A 25159-nucleotide genomic window follows, 5' to 3' on the forward strand; every position below is an offset into this window, starting at 1 on the left:
CAGCAGGTCAGAATTAAATGGTATTTCAATGACACCCGCATCGCTCAAATCAACGGAGATCCCAGTAAAACCTGCACAGATGTTCAGTGTAATGAAGGTAATGAGAATTTCAGAGACAGACTGAAGCTGGATCATCAGACTGGATCACTGACCATCGAGAACATCAGAAACACAGATGTTGGAGACTATCAGCTGAAGATCTACAGCAAATACAATATCAGTGAAAACACCTTCAGAGTTACTGTCCATGGTGAGTCTTTAACAAATGTTTAAATGCATGTTATGTAAGGAATATTAGTCAATGAAATATTATAATTCATATCATTATATAATTATAATCATTACTCAGGTGGTGCTGCAAGGTTGTTACACTTTAACTGTGCATCATTTTCTAATTTCTCATCAGACCATAGTTAATTTAGCCACCTATACTATGATTCCCACAGCAGCAGCCACAGTTCAGATGTTGTATTTCAGACATTTGTCAGGGTTTTTGTCCTCAAGCTGCTCCTGTGTGTAGCACTAGTTTATTACACACCTCATCCAAAGCCGTCAGTTGTGTTCTGATGTGATTTTTGACTGTAGTGCCGTGGTTCCAGCCATTCCATTAATTAATCAAGCTCAGGCTAGAGGTTTTACCAGAAGATAGACCTTATTATATAATAATGCAGATGTTCACAAGCAGACCTTTACAACAATTGGACTTGTTTTCAATATACTCAGTCTTTATAGGTCTCTTTTTCCCACATTCGCATTTCACATCTCGTTCAAATTTGACATGTCATGCATGTATGACAAGCGTTTAGCGTTTTGTTACTTTTCTCACGTTATTCCTGGCCCTGTCCACTCTGCAATGCAAGCAAATATCTACATCATACCTGCCAACACTCCCGATTTTCAAAGTAGTCTCACGTATTTCAGACCTATCTCCCGCCACCCTCCCGTTTTGTTATTTCTCCCGGAAAACTCCCATAATTTCAACCATTCCAAACTCTCATTCACAATCATTCTGCGTAGCGATATGGAACTGTAAAGCGAACAACTGCTGGAACTACTTTGGCTGTTATTTTGTTTGAGAATAACGGCACACCTTAGAACAGGGGTGCCCAAACTCCTGGAGCGCCAGTGTCCTGCATAGTTGAACTCCAACTTGCCTCAACACACCTGCCTTGAAGTTTCAACTATACCTAGAAATAGCTTGATTAGTTGGTTCCAGGTGTGTCTAATTGGCGTTGAACATTATGCCTTAAGCTGTGGCCCTATAAACTTCCATTCACACACATGTGAATGCAGCAGCATCATTTATGGATCCCCCTCCTCAACAGAGGAACATAAAAGCCAGCTATTGCCAGCTAGCCTAATCCCATAAAGAGAGCCCAATCCCATAAAGGCACTAATGGGAATATAAAGTTTGGCTCAGTGATCAGTGCTGGCAGTATTCATTATGTTAATGGAGCCAGGGCTGAGCAGTGTCTTAACACAAACAAATATAAAAAGATCTGCTTCAAATATCATTGTCCATGCTTTTTCGGTCCACTCACATAGTACACGTTTTCCCTTTCCAATGAGTTACGATCTGCAATTTGTACAATTCATCTTTGCAGTTCTTGTTGAAGTGTTTTTTTCCCTCCAAAGGGTCTCGTTTCAGGTGTTCCTGCTGCTGATAATATGAAGAAAAAGTCTGTGAAAGAGGGAGAATCTTTCCCTTTAGATCCTAATGCAGAGATAAACCCAAAATATTTGATGACATGGTATTTTGATAGCCTTCGCATTGCTGAAATCACTGCAACAGCTAATAAGATCTGTACTGAAGATCAGTGATTCAGAGACAGGCTGGAGGGGGTGGTCATCAGACTGGATCTCTGACCATCACAAACACCAGGACCATGGACTCTGGGGTTTATGAAGTAGAGATCAGCAGCCTCCATCAATGCTGCAGCATCAGAAGCGTGTTCACCAGCATGGACCATGCCATACTTTGAGCTAAACTTTATTGTGGGGATGTAGGGATGGTGAGGGAACAGTGGGATGGTGGGGAAGGGAAGTAAGAGGATGAACAGTGAACAGGTAGGTAGGTTGATCGGGCGTCCTACAATGATGCCCAGAGACTCAGAGTGGGGTACAGTCTCTGTATATTGAGTGATTGGACCCCCTGATTCAAACTAGGAGCGAAGAGAGGGTTATAGGATTGTGAATGGGAAGCGAGGGAGGGAGGGTGCGTTCGAAAGAACAAGAAGAACAGTGCTAGAGGGCTGGTCTGCCTTAAATAAGTTTTAGGGAATAGGTGATTGGTTGAGGAGACAAAGTGAGGCGTGGTTCCACTGCCGAACTTTTGTTAACAAGTTAACTCCATAAAAGCTTCAATGTTAATGTCACTGGTGAGTGAAATTCAAGGGTTTGGTAATGAATACAACGTTGTAGTGGAAAGTAAAGAAGCACATTATTAATATCATTACAATTGTTTTATTTTCACCTTGACAACATGGTACTGAAACAGTTGGAATTTTTAAATATTCATTTTTTACTTTCACTTTCACTTAATGTAAATTTTTACTTTCACTTCACGTAAAAAAATTCCTCTGCTTTAGAACCAAGTTGTGATTGTGACACGACATGCAAGTATGTAAACCTGCTGATTCCTCAGTGTTTTTACAGATCTGGTCTGACTGATTTACTCACAGTATTAACTGTCTTTTGTGCTTAGGTTCGTCTTCGGGTCTTGCAGCATCAATATGTGTTACTTTCCTGCTGGTGTCTGCATTGTTTGCTGTGACTTCCTGACTCTACAAGAGGTATGACTTATGATCTGTCAATACTATGGTGAAAGCAAAAACAAAAATAGTATTAATTGTCTGACTTGCGTTTCATGTTTAATGGAAAATCTCAATAGTATGAAGTGGTTTATCTAAATATTTCTGAGAAAACAAATGTACCAGCTCGAACAGTAAAGCTGTATATGTAAAAACTTGAAATCAGCTGTTTCTGGAAGCGTAAAAGTACACACATCTTTGTTTGAACTGCAGGCATTTAGTAATTTAATTATTACTTCAATCCTTGAAGTAAAATTTATGCAAGTCAGGAATATCCGGATAGCACAATTGGTAAACTTGTGTGTAAAATATTGTAAGGTTTTGTCATGTTTTTTGAATCTGTAGTACCCGTAGTATATATATAATTATAGTATGTTGTAGATATACATACACTCACCGGCCACTTAATTAGGTACACCTTACTACTACTAGATTGGACCCCCTTTTGCCTTCAGAACTGCCTTAATCCTTCATAGTAGAGATTCAACAAGGTACTGGAAATATTCCTCAGAGATTTTGCTCCATATTGACATAATAGCATCACGCTGTTGTTGCAGATTTGTGGGCTCTGCATCCATAATGCACATCTCCCATTCCACCACATCCCAAAAGTGCTTTATTGGATTGAGATCTGGTGACTGTGGAGGCCATTTGAGTACAGTGAACTCATTGTTATGTTCAAGAAACCAGTCTGAGATGATTTACGCTTTATGACATGGCACATTATCCTGCTGGAAGTAGCCAACAGAAGGTGGGTACACTGTGGTCATAGAGGGATGGACATTGTGAGCAACAATACTGTGGTGTTGGCATGATGCTCAATTGGTACTAATGGGCCCAAATTTGGTCAAGAAAATATCCCCCACACCATTACACCACCACCACCAGCCTGAACTGTTGATACAAGGCAGAATGGATCCATGCTTTCATGTTGTTGACGCCAAATTCTGACCCTACCATCCGAATGTCACAGCAGAAATGGAGACTCATCAGACCAGGCAACATTTCTCCAATCTTCTGTAGTCCAGTTTTGGTGAGCCTGTGCGAATTGTAGCCTCAGTTTCCTGTTCTTAGCTGACAGGAGTGGCACCCGGTGTGGTCTTCTGCTGCTGTAGCCCATCCGCCTCAAGGTTGGGCATGTTGTGCGTTCAGAGATGCTCTCTTTGCAGACCTCAGTTGTAACGAGTGCTTATTTGAGTTACTGTTGCCTTTCCATCAGCTGGAACTAGTCTGGCCATTCTCCTATGACATCATCAAGGCATTTGTTGAACTGCCACAGTGAGAACTGCCGCTCACTGGATATTTTCTCTTTTTTCGGACCATTCTCTGTAAACCCTAGAAATGGTTGTGCATGAAAGTCCCAGTAGATCAGCAGTTTCTGAAATACTCAGACCAGCCTATCTAGCACCAACACACATGCCACATTCAAAGTCACTTAAATCCCCTTTCTTCCCCATTCTGATGCTCGGTTTGAACTGTAGCAGATCATCTTGACCATGTCTACATGCCTAAATGCATCGAGTTGCTGCCATGTGATTGGCTGATTAGAAATTTGCATTAACGAGCAATTGGGCTGGTGTACCTAATAGAGTAACCAGTGAGTGTATATCATCATACAATATAAACTTATATGTTTACATATATTTTTAAAAGAGATTGGATGGTTTAAGAAATAAATAAACTAACCGTCCGGTTCTCGTCACAGTTTGTTATGCGTGTGTGGTTTGTTTTTTCAGCCTGATCTTACGAAGAAAATGTAACTATTTAGCATTTGTTTAGGGGCTAATATCTACGAATTTGCGAGTTCAGCCCTTTTAGTTGTTTCTTTCAATCATTTGACAGGGAAGTGAGTGTGTGGAGTGTTTTGACTGAAATATCTGATCCCACAGTATGGATATCTGCATCGCTCCCGCTCTCTCTCTCTTTCTCTCTCTCTCTCTCTCTCGGTCAATAAACCACAGTGCAGTCTATTCTGTCCCATCAAATGCAGTCTGTTCTGTCCCATTAAATTATGTAAATTTTTCCAGTTTACAGCATACCTGCCAACAGTCACGTTTTTCCCAGGAGTCTCCTGTATTTCAGACTAATCTCCCGCAACCCTCCCATTTTGTTATTTCTTCCAGAAAACTCCCATAATTTCCCGTTACTAACACCACAGTACAGTTTCCTATCCTGGTTCTCAACAGTGTTATTCAGAGACATCACCCCTGAACACCCCCTCAGTCTCCCTGATTTTCAGAGACGAATGTTGGCAGGTATGGTTTACAGCGTCTCTTTCACAGTTAATGCTAAGTTTAAAAATTCTAGTGTGAGAGGTGGAAGAAATGTAATAACTTACTCGCTTGTGCGTGTTTCCCTCCGCTCACAAATGGTTTTTTTATTTAACATGTTCAAGCCGCAAGAATCATCAGCAACTCAAGCCACCCAAGCCATGCACTCTGACTGTTCTCTCTGCTGCTCTCGGGCAAGCGGTGCTGCAGCATCCAATCACAGGCCAGTCGACTGAAGGAAAGCTATTCTTCATAGGCTGATGAACACTTGACACACCTCACACAGGACTCCTTCCATATCCTTATTGCGTTCATACCAGCACAATACAGCGTGCATGGTATTTTAACTGAACCTTTACTTAACAATAATCCCTGTACATGTGCACACCTTTTTGACCGTGTACTTGTCTATTTGTGCCTACATATCTGTGCAATGTGTTCTCTTTCTTACGTATTTATAGTCATTTGTACGGACTGTATTTAACCGTTAATAGTATGTTTTGGAGTATGTTGTTGTATTTTGCACTGTCTGAAGCTGGCACCTAAGTTTTAACACTCGTCATAGCACACGCTGCTGATGATGTGACAATAAAAGGGATTTGATATAGGCAGAATGTAACATACACGTCGGGATCCCCATATTTAACAGTCAAGTAAAAGTGAAAGTACACATTCCTGGAAGAAAAACGTTGAAATGATAGCTGCCCAAATTAACAGACCATCGTTATTACCTGAAAATAAATACATGGCCTGGAGAATCACATATTTGTATATATACTATTTCAAGAGTTCACACTTAGCTGATGATTGATAATAAAGCTTGTTTGGCATGCAGCCCCAGGAGAGAGCCCTGAGCTTATAAGATCCTCGAGCCCGGGGCTCCCTCCCATTTGCAAGGCGAGAGAGGAGTTAGATCCTGAGAACTCCCCTGCTGTATTAGCTAATGAACAGATAATGATTGCTCTTAAAAGATAACTACTTACTAGGAGCATGTCTATGGTGCCGATTTGGTTTAGTCAATTAACTTAAGTTGCATGTTTTTGGACGGTGTGAGAAAACCGGGAAACCCAGGGGAAACCCATGTGAGCACGGAGAGAATGTGTAATCTCCACACAGAAACTTTGGCTGGCTTCGTAAGGATTAGAAACTGTGACGTTCTTGCTGTGAGGCAACAGTGCTAACCACTGGACCACCGTGCCACCCATCTAGGAAAGGAGGTGGAGTAGGGGTGGAAGGGGGGATTCTTCAAAACAAAGATGGCTGTTATATGGGATTTAGGGTATTTATAGTGGCTTAGGAATCGTCTGATTAATGAATCATAAATTGAATAATGTGGGACCGGCTGCAAGCAATCATGAGCATGTGATCCTCTCGAAATTAGTTTATAATTAAACTTCATAAATCATTGGAGGGCCGTAGCTCTGCACAATTTTGCTCCAACTCTGATCAAACACAGCTGATCCAACTATTAAGGGTGTCCATGACTCTTTTGAACACCTCGATTGTTTGGATCAGCTGTGTTTTATCGGGTTGGGGCAAAACTGTGCAGAGATGCAGCCCTCCAGGAATCCAGTTTGAGACCTATGTTGTAAATGGTAATTATAAGGCTATGCATTTTATGCTAATGTAAAGTGTTTCCAAGTGAAGTTTTACAAACTAATTTCGAGAAGAGCATGTGATAATATTGATTGCAGCTGGCCCCTCATCTGTAATCAGCAATGATCCAATCAGAGCTGCGTTACTGAAAACCATCGTTAACCAACTAATGTTCCGTCGTTATAAACGTAGTTCGCTGATTTGTTGTTTCCAAATCGGTCGTTCCAACGAACATTCGCAAACTGCATCGCAAACTTGTACACTTGCTACTACACCTCTGGAGCTGTAGTTAGAAACAGTTCCTGGCTGTGTTCTATTCCCAGTTATCCCCCCTATGCCCTATTCATTTAGAACATTCTAACATTTAATCTTGGAACTATTCAAAAAAGCATTACAGTCATCTCTCTTAGGTGTAATTAACTTTCAAAGTATTTTCCAGTTCAGTTTTAGCGGTCTTCATGTTTACAATTGTGCTCCCTTCACAGTGCACTTTGATGTCATTTTGAACACAGCCGTGGTTCATTATGAAAACTATAGGTGACCTATTTAAAAGTGGAGTTTAATGTTACATCTCTAAAGCTTGTGAAAACAAAAAAACTGCAATCGTTAATGCTTTTAATTTATAGTAGGTTATTTATTAAGTATCTGTACTGTACATGACATGGGGCTGTTAATTAGAACATTTCTGCAGGGGTTTGCGTGTGTCAAGTTGTAAAAGTAGACTTTTCAAACAAAATAAAAAATAAATAAACAATATCCTACTTAATAATAATAATAATAATAATAATAATAATAATAATAACAACAACAACAACAACAACAATCATTATCATCATTAATATTATGATTAAAAGAGGATTTTTTCATTTTCCTAATAAATAATAAATATTACATTTAATTTCTTAATTAATCGCCTCATTATTTATTTATTCATATGGTTTATATATGATATTAGAATACGTGTTAGCTTTTGTAAGTGATTTTATGTTTTAGGATAGAATATGGAATATTCTTAATATTAGTAAAGGAAACACAGGCTCTATATGTGCCGTTTACATATATTTCAATTAATATGGAAAGCGAGAGCATGTTTTTACCTAACTAATATTGGATTTTTTTATGCATGTAAAACAATATAATTTACACAAAGAAAGGATGGGGTTCTTCTCTAAAAAGCAGTTACTCCACCCAGTTTAGAGAATCATTTTGAGCGCTTTACGCTATAACTAACGTGGTTTAAACGACGGATCTGCGACAGAAACTACAGGTTTTGGGAAACACTCGTCACTACATCATTCTTTTCCCAAACGATGCGTCATACTATGATAGTTCATCCACGAGTTACATCGTTGTTTGGGAAATGCACCCCAGATTGATTCAAGCTTACAATAAATAGATCGAATTCGCCCTACTACCTTATCTTCATTTGGAAGAATCCCCCCTTCCACCCCATCTCCTCCTTTTTCATCACTTTACCAAGGGGGAGCTCTCAAGACCTACTTGATCTCAGGCCACTGCTCACACTGTGAGATTTCAGCCACTTGTCATCTAAGACAAATTTGGGAAATCCTTAAACATTCCTGTAATCATGGGCTAAAATCTGTAATCTTTGATCGTTGCGATCAGATTTTTCCTCCGATGACGTTCTAGCAGTGTCAGAAGATTTCAGACACTTTCCTTCAGTGTGACAACAGCTGATGAGCATCAATCCAAGAACCAGGAGGAGCACAGAATTTGATGACGCAATCCATGCGACGATTCAAATGATCGCGGGGAAATATCATAACTGTTTTCTTCTTACTGGTTTTATTATTGCGACATGACGTGTGCAAAATTGCTACAGTTTGTTTTTGTTTGTTGTAAGGAATCATTTCAGAACGCAGGATAGTGAAAGTGTCATGGCTGGATAGGGGCGTTTTCTTTCATGTTTGACGTGTCTTCATTGTCGTCCACTCTGACCTTATGATAGCTAAGATCTCACAGTGTAACATGGGAGCCATGTTTGTGCAGTCTGGCATGCCACAATTGTTCAGGATTGAAAAAATAAATAAATAATTGGACAGTGTGAGCTGACCTGTATATGCTTATCGACCAGGCAGGAGCCCTGGGCCCAATTATCTCCAACTCCACTCAGGGTTCTCTCCCGGGACAGCATGCCAAGCCTATTAGTGTCAAGCATATCTGTGTGAACTCTTGAAGTGTTACAATAGGGGAGGTTATTTACAATGAAATCAAACTGAAAACTGTGACTGCGAAATAATGATACGAACCGTCTTGTGAACTGTGCCCACTGTTTACTAAATGTTATATATAAATGATACAATTTAATTAGAAATTACACTTTAACAAAACTGAAACTAACTAAATAACTAGATTAATTAATTTAGATATACAACAAATAGCACTATGAATCGTTTTGGACTTGACTACATTTCTTGTGTGTTGAGAATGTATAAATGTGATGATAATGTTGTGCTTTTCACACAGCATTTATAACAATACCTCACATTTTCTTCACCGTTTGATCATTGTTTTTGCACAATACTTTTTGTTATCTCTTTGCTGGTGAAGTGGACTAGGCTTAATTACCTTAATTTCAAGGAAATCATATTTGTTGCCTTAATTTAAAGGAGAGAAACGAGGAGGGTCATGAAACCCCCCTTTCATTTTATGTCTACCTCAGTCAGAAAGTGGCCCACACCTACTCAGACTAAAATCAAACACAAAAGAGGAGATGCAAGATTTTACAGTTGGCGAACAAACAGTCTGTCTTTTCAAACGAATATTAATGCCCTGTTACATATGTTATATTATTTATAATTTCATAGAAAAAACTATATATATATATATATATATATATATATATATATATATATATATATATATATATATATATATATATAGACATATATATAGATACATACGCTGTAAAAAATGGCCGTGATTTCAACGGTAAAAAAAACTGTTAAAATGCTACAGTAAAAATCCGTAATCTGGTTAACGGTATGTTTCCTTAATATTTACGGCCAATAACCATAAATAGACTTTCCCAGAATTCCCTGTATTGCACATCACTTTTTATGCTTTTTGTTGACATTACTTTGGATCTTTTCAGTTGTTTCCCTATCAGTGATGTACATTAGAGATTTATTTTACATCTAATGTTGATAAACGATGTTCATTTCATGACTTTAATTTCATGTGTGTTACCATACTGGTGTTTAGTAGCTGTGTGAATGACACTGAGCACCTTCTATATACACTTTTCTGCTTGTGGGAAAAGTTGATTGTGATGAGCTTTGGTTCATTATGTAACTTCCTCATCACCGTCTGCATATGACTGTGATAATGTGTTTAACTGTGTAACAAAAGATGTGTAGATGTTGCTAATTCAAAATACATTACATCTATAAATTAATGAAATGAAAAATACCGTAAAAATGAGAAATTACTTTTGCGGTTTGTACCGTATTTTTAACCATAAAAAAAAAAAAAAAAAAAAAAAAAAAAAAAAAAAAAATATATATATATATATATATATATATATATATATATATATATACACACACACACACACACACACACACACACACACACACACACACACACACACACACACACACACACACACACACATACATACATAACCATATATTTTTAATATCATTATAAAGATAATCATGTTTATATAAACACTATACATGTGTATACGATCTATAAATATGTTCAAGTTGAAGGCTGATGATTTGATTCTTGTCTTATTGTTTTTCTTTTGTGAAATTTCTATGGACAAAATAAATGGGAATAGAGGGAAAATACTTGCATGTGAAACAAATCAATGTTTCACTGTCTTTTCCTACTTATATAAAATGGTCATTATTTATACTTTTTGCATGTTTAAATAAACATAAAAAAAATCTGAAAATGTGTTTTTATTCCCAAAATTAAATGTTATGTCCATAGTGAAATGGTAATGGTAAATCATTGGGGTAAGCCGTTTTTCTTACAATTAAGACTGAACGGGTGTAGCACGTGATATGATTGACTGCAGCTGGCCACCCATCTACGTTCATTAGTTAGCCATCAGATAGCTATCAGATTAATCCCAACGCACTATAAGTAGCCTAGCTAAAACTACTCTCTTATCTTCGTTTTCCGAAGAAACCCCCCATCCACCCCTTCTCCTCCTTTACCACGGGGGACTCTCGAGAACCACCTGATCTCGTACTTCCCTCATATGCTCTATGAACCAGGTGGCAGCCCTGGGCTCAACTATCTCCGAGCTCAGGGTTCTCTCCCGGGACAGCATGCCAAACCTGCTAACAGTTGTCAAGCAATATCCAAGTGTGAACTCTTGAAACACTACCTTAATCTACAAGTAGCTAAAACTCGCTCATTCTAAGGCGGGAACCGGCAGACATGCAACAACATTAATCATAAGGTAAACACTAAACAACAGTGTCCTTCTGGAGCTCCTTCACGGGAATCGACACTTGTAAACACTCACTACAACTGGTTTGCATGGCTGTCATCGAGGATCACGCCAATAATCCTTACGTGGAGTAATGGCGGATGATCCCGGCTGGATTGAGAAGTCATGCTGTATGTATGATGTTGCAGGGAAGACGAGAAGTTCAGTTCTGAAGTGTTGTTTGTTTATCAATTAATTTCAGCACAGGCTCATTCTAAAAACATAGTCCTATATACATTTCTGGACACCGCAAATTATGTAGCCAGAGGTATGTATGGCTGTATTTCATTTTTTAAACGAACACTATGGAGCGGTATGACGCCGTTTCGTTTCGCGCTAACCAGCTGACCGCTTACCTCCTTGTGGACGGCTTTCCCGCTGCAACCAGTTTGTCCAGTTAGCATATCATGTACATCGGCAGACTTGAGATGCAGAGAGGAGTTGACCCCGACGATGGGGTTCGAGTCTGGGGAAAAACGGTTCCAAAAATCAGGTAAGACAAAAATCTGAATCCAAAAAAGTAAAATAAACCGAAAAAATACAAAAACATTGGTAAAAATCAGACGAGGGCTTTTCTTTTTCTGGATTTCTTTTGTAAATTGTTGGTAGGGTTTGGGGAAGTGGGGGGGTCAATCAATAAAATTGGTTGGGTTTAGGGAAGGAGGAGGGTGGGTCAGTCGATTGGTCGGTCGGCCAGTCAGTCATTCAATCGTCAGTCAGTCAGTCAACAGCAGCCTCTGGTGGGTTTACACGACAGTGCGCACGAATGGCACTTGCGAGAGAAATTTGAGATATGAAAAAGCGTACACGGCAGCCTCTCCTGGATTTGCGAAAACAAAAACTCCTGGGATGTATTTTGCGCTCTCCAGAAGCATATATACGACTACATTTTCAGAATGAGCCTGGTTTATTAATTTTACCTCACATTATCCTTTAAATATCATGTTTCTTTCCTCATACATTGTGGTTTACACTCCAGTATATCTTACAATATTGTATTGTTCTCTTTCCTCTTTTAAACCTCTTGCAGAGATGACATCATAAACCAGAACAGCAACAATAGCCACGCCCACCAGAGCAGAGACAACCAATCGCAGCACGGCTTCAGTAGAATCGCAGCTCTGAATGAGGTTACTTTCTGGGAAAAAATAGTGATTGTTTTTAAAATGTTGACATTAGTTTCTGCTCAAAATGATCTGAAAAGACGTGAACCTACCAGCTGCTGTCCGAGAGAGTGTGTTGATGTCCAGATGTGTGGTCTGGTTGCTGATTGTGTTGTTGATCACACAGCTGTAGGTGTTTTTATCCTGATATTCCACCTCCAGAGGTAGAGAGAGACTGATGCTGAGATCAGACACACTGATGCTGGACAATAAACTGTTTCCTTTGTACCAGGAGAGACTCACAGCGCTCACATTCACCACTGAACACAGCACTGAACAATACTGCACTGATGAAGAGGAGGAGGAGGATGAACAGTGTCTGATGAGGACAGGAACAGGCAGATGAGCTGGAAAACACCAGAAAAGTGAGAGAGGAAATGTAAATAGTATGATATTTTGTATATATATATATATATATATATATATATATATATATATATATATATATATATATATATATATATATATATATATATATACATATATACACACACACACACTGAAGGAGTGTACTTCATATTCAGGAGGCTACACTATAAATGACTAAACATTTCCAGTTGCAAGAATTACAATAAAAATATTTGAAGGACAAGATTAAATGTCTTCTACTCACCATAAACAGACACGCTGAACGTTTTCAATGTCAGTTTTACATCAAATATCTCCAGTTGATAATCTCCAGCATGTTCAGATCTGATGTTTGTGATGGTCAGAGATCCAGTCTGATGATCAAGCCTCAGTCCGTCTCTGAATCTCCCATCAGGACCATCGTATGTGTAGAAGAGTCCAGCAAATCCATTGATGTGCGCTATAAGAGACTTTTCAGCTCCATATTTCCACACTATTTCAACATCTTCATTTATTTCAGCACCAGTGTTTAGAGTGACTGAATCTCCCTCTGTCACTGACACAGACTCACCAAACACACCTGGAGAACAGAAACAAATGTTTATGAATTAACATTTCTGTCATTTAACCATGAATCGTGTAATGGAAGGACAGAAAAACTAATAATTTAACCTTTATGGTGTTTTAGGTTATTTAGTAGTAGTAGAAGTAGTAGTAGTAGTAGTAGTAGTAGTAGTAAAGTAGTAAATGCGATTTACTTCCAGAAGGAAGCTGAAAATGGGGAGCACGTAATTATAGCTGTAAAACGTAACTTTACAATTTAGGTGAAAAATCGATTCTGTTGGAGAAGTCCAATAGATTAATAGAGACCGAAAAAGAGCAAAGAGAGATGGGAGGGGGGTGATCACCAGAATGGAGAAGTCCAAGAGTAAATTGAGAAAATATGATACATCAGTGTTTTGGAATATGGAAAAACTGTATCGTGTCCCAGTGATGGGTTGCAGCTGGAAAGGCATCCGCTGCGTGAAAACATATGCTGGATAAGGTTCATTCCGCTATGGCGACCCCAGATTAATAAAGGGACTAAGCTAAAAAGAAAATGAATGAATGAATGAAAAACTTTAACTGATTGGGCAGTTTTAAGCATTAACTTGGGCCAAATCACCTTACTGGTAGATCTGTCTCTGTGGGATAGCAGCGTAATTACTATAAGTAAGATCTGAGACATGACTCGCCACAGATAACTGTTGTGGGGGGGTTAAAGTCCCTGGCATCAGGCTGAGATCAAGACCTTTTATTACGTTTGCCTAGCTAAAGGGATCTCCCAGGAGGGGGATGGGGGTGGGGGTGATCAACAGAATGGGGAAGTCCCAGAGTAAAGTGAGAAAATATGATACACCGGTGTTTTGGAATCTGGAAAAATTGTACTTTTTAAAAGTCTTTACACGGTTTTCATCTGCTTTTATATTATTTGTTTGTTTATGCTTGTCTCTTTTATTCCTGTTTATGTAAAGCACTTTGAATTGCCACTGTGTATAAAATGTGCTATATAAATACACTTGCTTTGATAATCTGATGGGTGTTTTGAGTTGAATCTTTACAGACACACTCTGGAGACTCAAACGACTTCTCTTAAATGTTGAAAAGGGGTAAAATAGGTGCCCTTCAAGACTGCTTGAGAGGATTTCTATATTCATGATATGTAACCGTCTAGACCTAATAGAGAGACGCATGTTTGGTTTGTGTTCTCTTCAGAAAATCGCATTACGTTTTAGGGATTTTGATTTAAAAAAACATTAATATTCATATAAATTATTAACATATGAATACATTGCAATGACTTTTCTAGCTCTGGAAGGCTGGAACTCATTTCAAATAGAGATCACAAAATAAAGAGGCCTATAGCAACCTGAATCAAAGCTGGATCTCACAGTAATGTCTCATATAACCAGTGGCATATGAACAGTAGCAGTAGCTAATTGCACAGAAAAGCTGTTTAATTATTTTTTTAACTTACCGATTGGACGCCTCCAGCACACGCAGAACAAAACAAACATGTGAAACATCTCTTCGACTGAAGTGCTGCTTCTCGTGCCAGAAACTCTCCAACTGTTAATCACCTCACATGTGAATCCTCCCCGACCGACAACAGAGTTTGGTCCTCCTTTATTTAACAAGACGCCGCTTGTAGCAGTTTAATATATAATGCACTACATGATGTTATATTTTATAGACATGCTTTTCTGTTTAAATGTTTGTAACTTAACGCAAAAAACATCAATTTTGCATTTAATGTTGATTTAACTTTGCATTTACGAGCTCTGTGTACTCCTTTAAACTGAAGACAAGAGTGCCGAGCGCATAAAGATGTTGAGTGAAGCTGTTTATGAACACCGTTCCATATTTCACCACCAATGTCCTCCTCCCAGGCTTTACTAATAATGTCTATGGGGGACGTCGTCTAACTTATCAAATTATAAATAACAGAAATTGAACCCCTATAGCTAAAATGCTACATGAGAGGTATCTATCTATCTAAACCATAGGTGTCAAATTCAATTCCTGGAGGGCCGCAGCTCTGCACAGCTTTGCTCCAACTCTAATCAAACACAGCTGATCCAATTAATCGAAGTGTTCAAAAGAGCCAAGAACACCTTGATTATTTGGATCAGATGTGTCTGATTAGGGTTGGAGCAAAACTGTGCAGAGCTGCGGCCCTCCAGGAATGGAGTTTGAGACCTATGATCTAAAGCAGTGGTAGGGAACCCGTGGCTCTATGACCAAAAATATGTGGCTCTCCAGCTGTCTTCCTTCAATATTATTTTACCGTTTATAAAACTAGAACCATTACTATCGAAAATACTATTACAATCCCCTTTTAAATTGTAATTTTATACAGCACAATGAATAAGAACTCGGTTAACAATAAAAGTACATTTCGATCAATGTGCGTTTGTGGAAATGTGGATAAACTTGAATTGCGACACCAATAAAAGGACAAACAGCTTACATTTCTGTGGTAACTTATATTCAAACAACATTCATGAGTGGTGAAAATAAAAATACTATAAATTGTTCTTTCTTCATTCATGGACTTGCTCAACATGCTTCATGTTTGTTTATTTTTGAGTTGTGCATGGACATAAATGAAGGTTTTGTTTAAACCTGTATTATTTATCGTAATATTATAAATAATAATATAGTATTAGTAGTAATACTGTCATAATTTTTAGTCATTTGAAGTAAAACAGTAGCAAATGCATTTTTAAAAAGGCATTTTGAGATATACAGTTGAAGAATTATTAGCCGACTGAATTATTAGCGCCCCTGTTTATTTTTTCCCCAACTTCTGTTTAACAGAGAGAAGATATTTACACCTAACATATTTCTACACATAATAGTTTTAATAACTCATTTCTAATAACTGATTTATTTTATCTTTGCCATGATGACAGTAAATAATATTTGACTAGATATTTTTCAAGACACTTCTATACAGCTTAAAGTGACATTTAAAGGCTTAACTAGGTTAATTAGGTTAACTAGGCAGGTTAGGTCAAGTCATTGTATGACGATGGTTTGTTCTGTAGACTATCGAGAAAAAATAGCTTAAAGGGGCTAATAATATTGACCTTAAAATGTTTTTTTTTTTTTTTTAATGTAAAACTGCTTTTATTCTAGCCGAAATTAAAACAAGTAAGACTTTCTCCAGAAGAAAAAATATTATCAGGCATACTGTGAAAATTTCCTTGCTCTGTTAAACATCATTTAGGAAATATTTAAAAAAGAAAAAAAGATTAAAAGGGGGGCGAATACAAAAATGCATTTGCTAAAAAAAAAATAAATCAGAAATGGCTCAGCTGAAAAAAGGTTCCCGACCCCTGACCTAAAGGATTATCATGGGGCATATTTGTAAAATCTGGCCGAAATTATTTAAAAATTTCTTACTTGCAAGATTCTAAAAATAATAATAAATATCAGACTTTCATTCATAAATTTTCCTTTGGCTTAGTCTGTATCTCAGTGGTCACCACAGCGGAATGAACCACCAACTATTCCAGCATATGTTTTACTCAACGGATGCCCTTCCAGCTCATGAATCTTAAAATAAAAGCATCAAGAGAGAAAACTTCAGCATTTAATGTTGATAGTCATTACTATGTTGAGTTTGGCTCAGTCAAAAAGTTGAAGCAGTTCGCTGTCTCACGTTATTAGTGCATGGATCCGGTTTTAGTTCAGTCTCTGAGTCAAACAGAAACTGTCTGCTGTCTGTTGTTTTTTAGTGTCGCTTGATATTTTTAGAGTACAAACAACTTGTGCGTGTAATTGGCAGGTGAAAGTACTTCGCTACTCGCTATTTAACTGCGACTTAATCTCGTTTTTTACTCTTATTTTGATACTTCACATTGATATTGTCTTTTGTCTTATTTGCTTTCTACTTATTTCAGCTGGTATCAGATATCCATAAATATTATTAGTTCATATAATTAAAATCCTTTGCCAGAGATGGGTTACGGCTGGATGGGCATCCGCTGTGTAAAACATGTGCAGGATAAGTTGGCGGTTCATTCCGCTGTGGCAACCCCAGATTAATAAAGGAACTAAGCTGAAAAGAAAATGAATGAATGAATGAATAATATAAATCCATCATATCATCTATTGAAATTGAACTATATACATAACAAATTTTTTGTTTGTTTGTTTTCTGACAGCACTTATCATATTGACTGTCATAACCAGTGTTGTGCTAGTTACTGAAAAATAGTAACTAGTTACAGTTACTAATTACTTCATTTCAAAAGTAACTCTACTTTTATCGACACTAAAAAGTACTGCATTACTGTTAAAAAGTCATTTTTTTATTTTTTCCAAAGAACATTTTTAGTGTTCCCATTAATGTCCTTATAATGTCACTTCAGTGCTGCATGGAGAATACATTGTTGATCAACTTTTAAGTTTTAAATCCTTTAAATTCGCACAACTAAAACACAAAACAAACTTAAATAAGAAGTATTTTCAAACACTAATTTAAGTCAGAACAGCAGCACAAAAATGAAAATATCACAAGGTAATAAACCAGCTGAATAATATATTCAGAAACAAAAAAGCAAAAACTAAAGTTGCTTCAGCTTCATAAAAGTTGATGTATTTACCCCTTAAACATGTTGCTTGAGTATGAAAACTAGCAGCAATATACAACAAACACAAGACCTTTATGAAATAAATAAAGTAATCTGAATTTTCATTCAGAATCAATTTGATGAAACTCAGCACCCCAAAAAAACTGCTATTATACATTCTCAGAAATAAAGGTACACGAGCTGTCACTGGGGTGGTACCTTTTCAAAAGGTACAATGTTGTACCTAAATGGCCCATATTAATACCTCAAGGGTACATGTTAGTACCTAAAAAGTACAAAAGTGTTCCTCTTAAAATTTTTAGGTACTGATATGTACCTTTGGGGTACCAATATGGACCCTTCAGTTGCAAATGTGTATCATTTGAAAAGGTACCACCCCAGTGACCGCTCGCGTACCTTTATTTCTGAGAGTGTAGACAACCATACATTTTAAATAAAATAATAACACAACAGCTGCTCAAAAATGAAACCAATGAGCAATTTTCAAACTAACCACAAATTAAACGTGGATTGTCAGCAACTTGTGGAAAGGAAGCCGTGTATATTCAAAGTGCAAAATCTGCTGTTGTATAACAGCTAAAAAATATGTTGAGCAATTAAAAAAATTAATCACAGCATGTTTCTGAGCAATGCAAGACTATAAATTTAAATAACGTGTTCTGAAATGTAACAGAAGTGTGTCACTGTGTCTAATCAATTTTGTTATACAGATAAATGTGTGCTTATTTATTTGAAACAACAAACATAGTAGTATTAGTAATAGTAAGTAATAACAGTAACGTTAATAGTCTCTCTCGCGAGCACACTTGGCCACTCTTGCGCGCACCCAGTCTCTCTGGTGCGCACACTTGGTGTACCTCGAGCGCATTCAGTCTTTACTATATATTAATTAATATATTTTAAAAAGTAATGAGTTACAGTATTAGTTACTGTCAAAAGTAAATGTGTTATAGTAGCGCATTACTAGTAACATGTTATCTCCCAACATCATTTTATTTTTTATTTTCTTCTTAAATGTATAGTTAAGTCAGCGCCATTAGCCTAGTGGTTAAATGTGCAGACATACAGCACTGTGGTGCTTACAGTGACCAGAGTTCAATTCCCGGCTTGTGGTCTTTTGTCAACCCTTCCCCTCTCTCTGCTCCCAATACTTTCCTGTCTGTAATCCCCACTGTTCTATCCCCCAAAAAGGTAAAAAGTTACATTTAGGGCGCTTTCACGCTTTTGGTTTACACCTTTGTTTGTTTTGACATCAATGTTTGGTTCATTTGGCTGGTGTAAATGCTGTATTCTGGACTGAACTGTACCAGAGTCTGCCTGAATGAGGTAGTCTGGTGTCATTCGTGCAGATTTAGGTACGTTTCACTTCCGATATGAATGCAATCGTACCAAATAATGGAAGTAATGTAAATAATGGACCGGTAACACTGACTACACCACATCTTTTAGTTTTGAAAAAATGTAAAACATCATATGCATCTGTTGTCATCGCAAACCATGACTTTTTCTCCAAGAAGGTCCATACAGAATCTGATAAAAATCAGGGCATTGGGGAAGCGGTGTTAGGAGTTATTAATAAAGCTCAATCTGTATAGGTCAGTTTGAACTTCTGAATATTTGGGCTTTGGTTACATAGTCAAGGAATAGACAAAACTAGATTGTAACGTTTGCTCTGGCTCTTTTCTAATTCAGTTGTAAGCATAGCAAATTATTACTATTGAATCATTTCATTTTCAAGTATTTGTGAATTGTTTTTAATATAACACTTAATTGATCCATATTGCAATTCAATATATTCACATGATTAAAACACATCTCGCACATATTTAGCTATCATCACTGCCCTTGTTTCCGCTTTGGGTATACGATTGCATTCAAGAGTTCACACTTAGCTGATGTTTGATTATAAAGCGTGTTTGGCATGCTGTCCTGGGAGAGAGCAGGTAGGTCTCGAGAGCTCCCCTGGAGTAGTTCTTTGAGCCAATTATTGATTATTAGAGGTTGCCACAGCCTGTTATACTCCAAACTGAACGGCCTATATTGGAAGCCTAGACTAATTGCTCATGTACTGTGCCAAATTGATTTGGTCAATTCACTTTTACTGTACGTCTTTGTACTGTGGGAGAAAACTGGGAAACCCAGGGGAAACCAGCGCATTTTTGTCAAACCATCCTTCATGATGTTTATTTATAAACTAATTTCAAGAGGATCACATGCTCATGATTGACCACAGCCAGTCCCGCATTAGCTAATGTATGATTCACCAATCAGACGAATCCAAACACAATATAAATAACCAGATTTCCTTACCTTAGTCATCTTCTCCTAGAAGAAACCCCCTCCACCCCTACTCCTTCCCCTCTTTTCTTGATTAATGTATGATAGGGCGGCACGGTGGCCCAGGGATTAGCACTGTTGCCTCACAGCAAGAAGGTCACTGGTTCGAGTCCCTGTGTGGAGTTTGCATGTTCTAAACTCTGGCCACCCCAATATGATTTGGCTGTTGACATTAATTTAAATGTACTTACGTAAATTCACAATATTTCAATAAATAAATAAATAGCAGCCACTAAATTATTCCACTGATGTAGATCACTCACCCCCAGATCCTCATTTACAGCATGCACACACCTTCAATATAGACAGCAATGGCAATTTCATATTTACCTTAAGGTACATTAATAGAAGAAGCTGTTTTAATAATAATAATCTGGCTCTAAAAGGAATATGGATAAATGATAATATTAGAGTCTGTATAGTGAGTTTGTGTGTATATTGTAATGCCTTTTGTTCGTTTGACTGTTTTATTAATTAATTAATTATTCTTCATTAATTTTAGACATGGCATATACCATATGCTGTACAGTAGAAGTATGTGAAAATTACTGAAAAGTTATTTATAGTCTATATATGAAAAGTGTTTGTAAACTAAATATTGTTTTTTTTGATTTTGTGTGTCTTTAAGTGTTTAATTTTAGTTAATCACAAGTTAATCACCGAAGACATAACATAGCACAACCAAACTTAATGAATTAGACAGCAGTAGACCTGCAATTTCTGTGTGATGTGAGGTAAAATGAAATCTATTGTGGTGGAACTCGATCTTGTGCAATGTGGAGACGAGACGCAGCACTGTTCAGCACTTTTTCAGAAAATTACATGTGTATTTTTCTGTATCTGAGCAATGTTTTGGGTTGTTTAAAAAAGGTTTGTTTAATAAATACAGATCTTACAACCAAACATAATCTGTACACATTTTACTTTTCTGTTAAAAAGACTCGATAAGACTCGAAAGTCAAACTGTAGGACTTTGGACTAGACTTGAAACTTGTTGCCTTTGACTTGGGACTTGCCTGTCTTGACTCGAGACTTGACTCAGGACTTGAGGGTAATAAATTGAGACTTACTTGTGACTTGCCAAACAATGACTTTGTCCCACCTCTGGTTAGAACAGATGTAGTTAAATCGTTAACTGTTTTACAAGACTTATAGATGTTGCGCTGTAGTTCATTACAAACATGCACTGTTGTAAAAACATTTTAAACTTGTAAAATTCACTCGATCACATTTGATGATGATTGATGATCACAGAGAGCTGAACAGATCTTTTCACGTCCTGTCTTGTTGATATGATTATGCGCATTACTACGGAGACATGTTAATATGCGACTGTCAATCTATTTGGTGGGCGGGGGAACTGCATCCTATGTCACGTTGCAGTGGGCCTCAAAATGGGAGGGTTTTGGATGCTATTTTAACGGACATTTATAAAAAAAAAGAGACTTATTTCTATCACCCCAATATGACTGTGGACACACTATACCTACACACAGTTCTGTCCAAACAGCTTACGTAAGATGAGTTTCATCAGGTGCTTTTTAAGGCTGTATTTTTCCATGTTAATCCAAAGTTTCTTTTAGAAAATGACCATGAATGTTGCCACAGTCAGAAAATAGTGAAAGGAGCGTTTCGCCACAGATTGGAGCTTCCAGGAATGGGAGAGAGATAATGGTGGCAGATGGTTGAGAACCATTAAGGAGTACTTAATGCTTTGATAGAGTGATTTGCGTAAATTTAGATGAGACCGGGCTACAGTCAAAGAACTTTGCTTTTGAAACCAAAGACTGAGATTTGGGGAAATAACTCACTCTGATTTAAACAACATACGCATATGCACACATATACTGTAGGCTATACCCAAACCACAGACTGTTTTATATTATTTCAATGAAAATGAATGAGGCAGCTGTGTCATATATAGGCCTACAATTAAATATACATTCAATTTATTTTTGCGTATAACTATCAGAGTCTGTGCTTTTTATCTTTTTTTCTTTCTTTTTTATATAATATCTGACTAGTTTCCAATGTTGTAATGGCTAAATAAATGTAATGCCATTTAAATGGTATCCATGCCTATTGATACCAGAACATCAATATCTAACAGAAAGTGTGTCCGAGTTAAACAGAGTTGTTTTAGAGGTAATTCAACTTCTGTAAATTAAGACTTTCTGTGGATAAACTGCCACCTAGTGGTCTGTTGCATTTCTGTTGTGTTGTGTTTTTATCAAGATGGGCTACAGCAGAGATGCCCAAACTAGAGAGTAGTCTGTCTGCGGCCTTAAGGGAGTAACTTGTAGAACGTTAGAGGCATAACTTGAAGTTATTGAGACATGTCAAAATTATGTTGTTGGAAAGATGGTGCTGTACATCAGTTATTAACATCTACACCCACTCCACACCTAAACCCAACCATCACAGTTATTAGCACCTACACCCACCACAACCCTAAACCCAAACATAGTTATTATTGTCTACACCTTCCCCAACCCTAAACCCAACCATCACAGTTATTAACATCTACACCTTCCCCAACCCTAAACACAACCATCACAGTTAATAACGTCTACACCTTCCCTAACCCTAAACCCAACCATCACAGTTATTAACACCTACACCTACCCCAACCCTAAACCCAACCATCACAGTTATTAACATCTACACCTTTCCCAAACCTAAACCTAACCATCAGATATTAACGTCTACACCTTCCCTAACCCCAAACCCAACCATCACAGTTAATAACACCTACACCAACCCTAAACCCAACCATTACAGTTATTAATGTCTACACCTTCCCCAAATTTAAACCCAACCATCACAATTATTAACATCTACACCTTCCCCAAACCTAAACCATCACAGATATTAACGTCTACACCTTCCCCAACCCTAAACCCAACCATAGTTATTAATGTCTACACCTTCCACAACCCTACACCCAACCATCACAGTTATTAACACCTACACCTACCCCAACCATAAACCCAAACATCAGAGTTAATAATATACAACCACGAGGTGCAGAGGCTTACATACTTGAAGTGCTCTGGCTAACTGTCATGACAAAACAGATAAAGTAGTCCGCCATCTTGCCAACAACATGTCGTTGTGAGATCTCACGCCTGGTTCAATGAAATCTCGATAACTCCAAGTTACGCCCATAACTTACTACAAGTTACGCCCTTCATACACCCAGTCTTGCAGTCCGCAGACAGATACACTTGAAACAAGGATCCGTGGCCCATGATAACCTGTGATTTGGCCCAACATCTTATCCGAGAAGAGAGTGAGAATGGTGAGCAGGGCAGGGTCCTTTACAGAGATTGTCATTTCTAATTTAATGTAACCTTTTTTGTTTGTTTCTTTTTATGACTGAGCTACAAAAACGCTAACTGAACTGAAATGTTGTAACTGAATCAGATTTTTCAAAATATAAATACTGGCACTCATCGGATACAGGACAATGCAAAAGGCATTGGTGAGCAAATCAAGGTAAAAACAGGTGCAGCTTGACTGCTGTAATAAGTTCATTATACAATTAAAAATATATACACAACATTAGTTAATATAAATCAATGTTTTCTAATTATTTTTAAATATTGAATAAATTAGGAAATTATCATGGCAACTTTAATGTAATACAGTCAGGTATATTTACTTTCGGCCCACCACCCTCAATCAAATTTGGTTTTTGGCCCTTCATAAGAAAAAGTTTGGGCCGCCCTGGGCTACAGCCAATAGAGGATTTGCTAATCTACGTCACACGGGTTCCCGGTTGCAAAAAAAGACCGGTTGCAATAGCAAACATGTCGTGTTGCGCGGTTGGATGCCAATAATAGAAAACGTAACTTTTACCGTACACCACACTGCTTTTAATGCCAACTGCAGACGTCTTTGGCTAAAAGGGAGCTGAATGGATTGAGAACTTAATAAAAAAATGCTGGACTCTGCAGTTCTCATGTTATATCAGGTAAGCTCACGCTATGCTGAATCATACACATTACTGGTTTTTTTGATTGCAGCAATGATTTCAGCAAAAACAGTTCAATATGGTGAATTAAACTGCGGACACTGAATGCTTAGAATGAAATGTAAAAATGTAAGTTCACCTACCCTGCCATACAGGTGTAGTTCTCTGTCAGAATGCGGTTATTTTGCTTGTTGATGATTACCCAGGCCTTGTACAGCTCCGTCTTCTTTCCTTGTCTTTGGCTAGGCAGAACCTTGGTTTTTAGCACTACATAGTGTTGAATCTGGTAATCATGGAGCATTATTTCTTGCACATGACCACACAGAACACAACTGTATGCATCCAAAGACTTGTAGATCTTCTATCTTGTAAAATCACTTGGAGCTTCAATGAGATAGTTGTATATTTGGGGCTGGATGCTTGGCCATTTCATCTTATCCAATATCCATTGTGAGGGTACTATTGCAAATGGACCTTTCAGACAAACGCTGCTCGCTTTAATGTTAATTTAGCAGAATAACTGTGCTTATCACTGGGTGATAAGTGGTTATAATACACTAAAAGCATTATGTAAATAACATATATATGTAAGCAATATAACTTACTTCTAAGACAAAAACAAACTCTATACTGCATCGGATGTCATTCCCTCACTGTAAATGCTAGCACTCCCGTTTTTTTCTGCAACCTCCCTGCGCGTGCATCCTGAATGTTTACAAGCAGGTAATTCATCTATAATGCTATCTGCACTGACTATTTTGGGGCCAGCCACCATTGTGGGTGCACACCCTGGCACACCACACTAGGTGTGTATGGTTTTGAACCATACTTTAGCAAAGTACTTGAATTAATCTGTTGTGGTATATCTGTAGTTGCCGTGGTAAGATTTCAACTAGTAATATAAAAAACTACACAACACTGTTGTTTTATCAAATAATTACATATATATTAACTATAAATATTATACTAGCCTACATTATTTATTACAGTTTATCAGTTCACAGTATCGCTACATATATTACTCTTTTAGGCAAACTGTCCTCGATG

General features: G+C 37.6%; 1 protein-coding gene across 1 annotated transcript; it reads right to left on the bottom strand.

The window, feature by feature from the left end:
* Positions 1 to 1814: 1814 nt before the first annotated feature.
* Positions 1815 to 23472, bottom strand: LOC130216583 (uncharacterized). Its single transcript, XM_056448478.1, has 6 exons — positions 23312 to 23472; positions 20641 to 20684; positions 12924 to 13238; positions 12364 to 12657; positions 12137 to 12285; positions 1815 to 2162 (listed from the first exon to the last, which is right to left on the bottom strand). Exons 1-6 carry the CDS (start codon positions 23470 to 23472, stop codon positions 1815 to 1817), a joined length of 1311 nt encoding a protein of 436 aa, XP_056304453.1.
* Positions 23473 to 25159: the final 1687 nt, after the last annotated feature.

The sequence above is a fragment of the Danio aesculapii genome, chromosome 22 (genome assembly GCF_903798145.1).
Source record: "Danio aesculapii chromosome 22, fDanAes4.1, whole genome shotgun sequence".
Lineage (NCBI taxonomy): Eukaryota > Metazoa > Chordata > Actinopteri > Cypriniformes > Danionidae > Danio > Danio aesculapii.

What these genes read in the sequence shown, in the direction of transcription:
- LOC130216583 (XM_056448478.1), bottom strand. Translation starts at nt 23,472, where the DNA reads ATGACAATCTCTGTAAAGGACCCTGCCCTGCTCACCATTCTCACTCTC. An exon ending in CAGCATATGGTATATGCCAT is followed by an intron (nt 13,239 to 20,640) that starts GTCTAAAATTAA and finishes TCTGTTCTCCAG; the next exon opens with GTGTGTTTGGTGAGTCTGTG. An exon ending in AAAGAGAACAATACAATATT is followed by an intron (nt 2,163 to 12,136) that starts GTAAGATATACT and finishes CTTCGCTCCTAG; the next exon opens with TTTGAATCAGGGGGTCCAAT.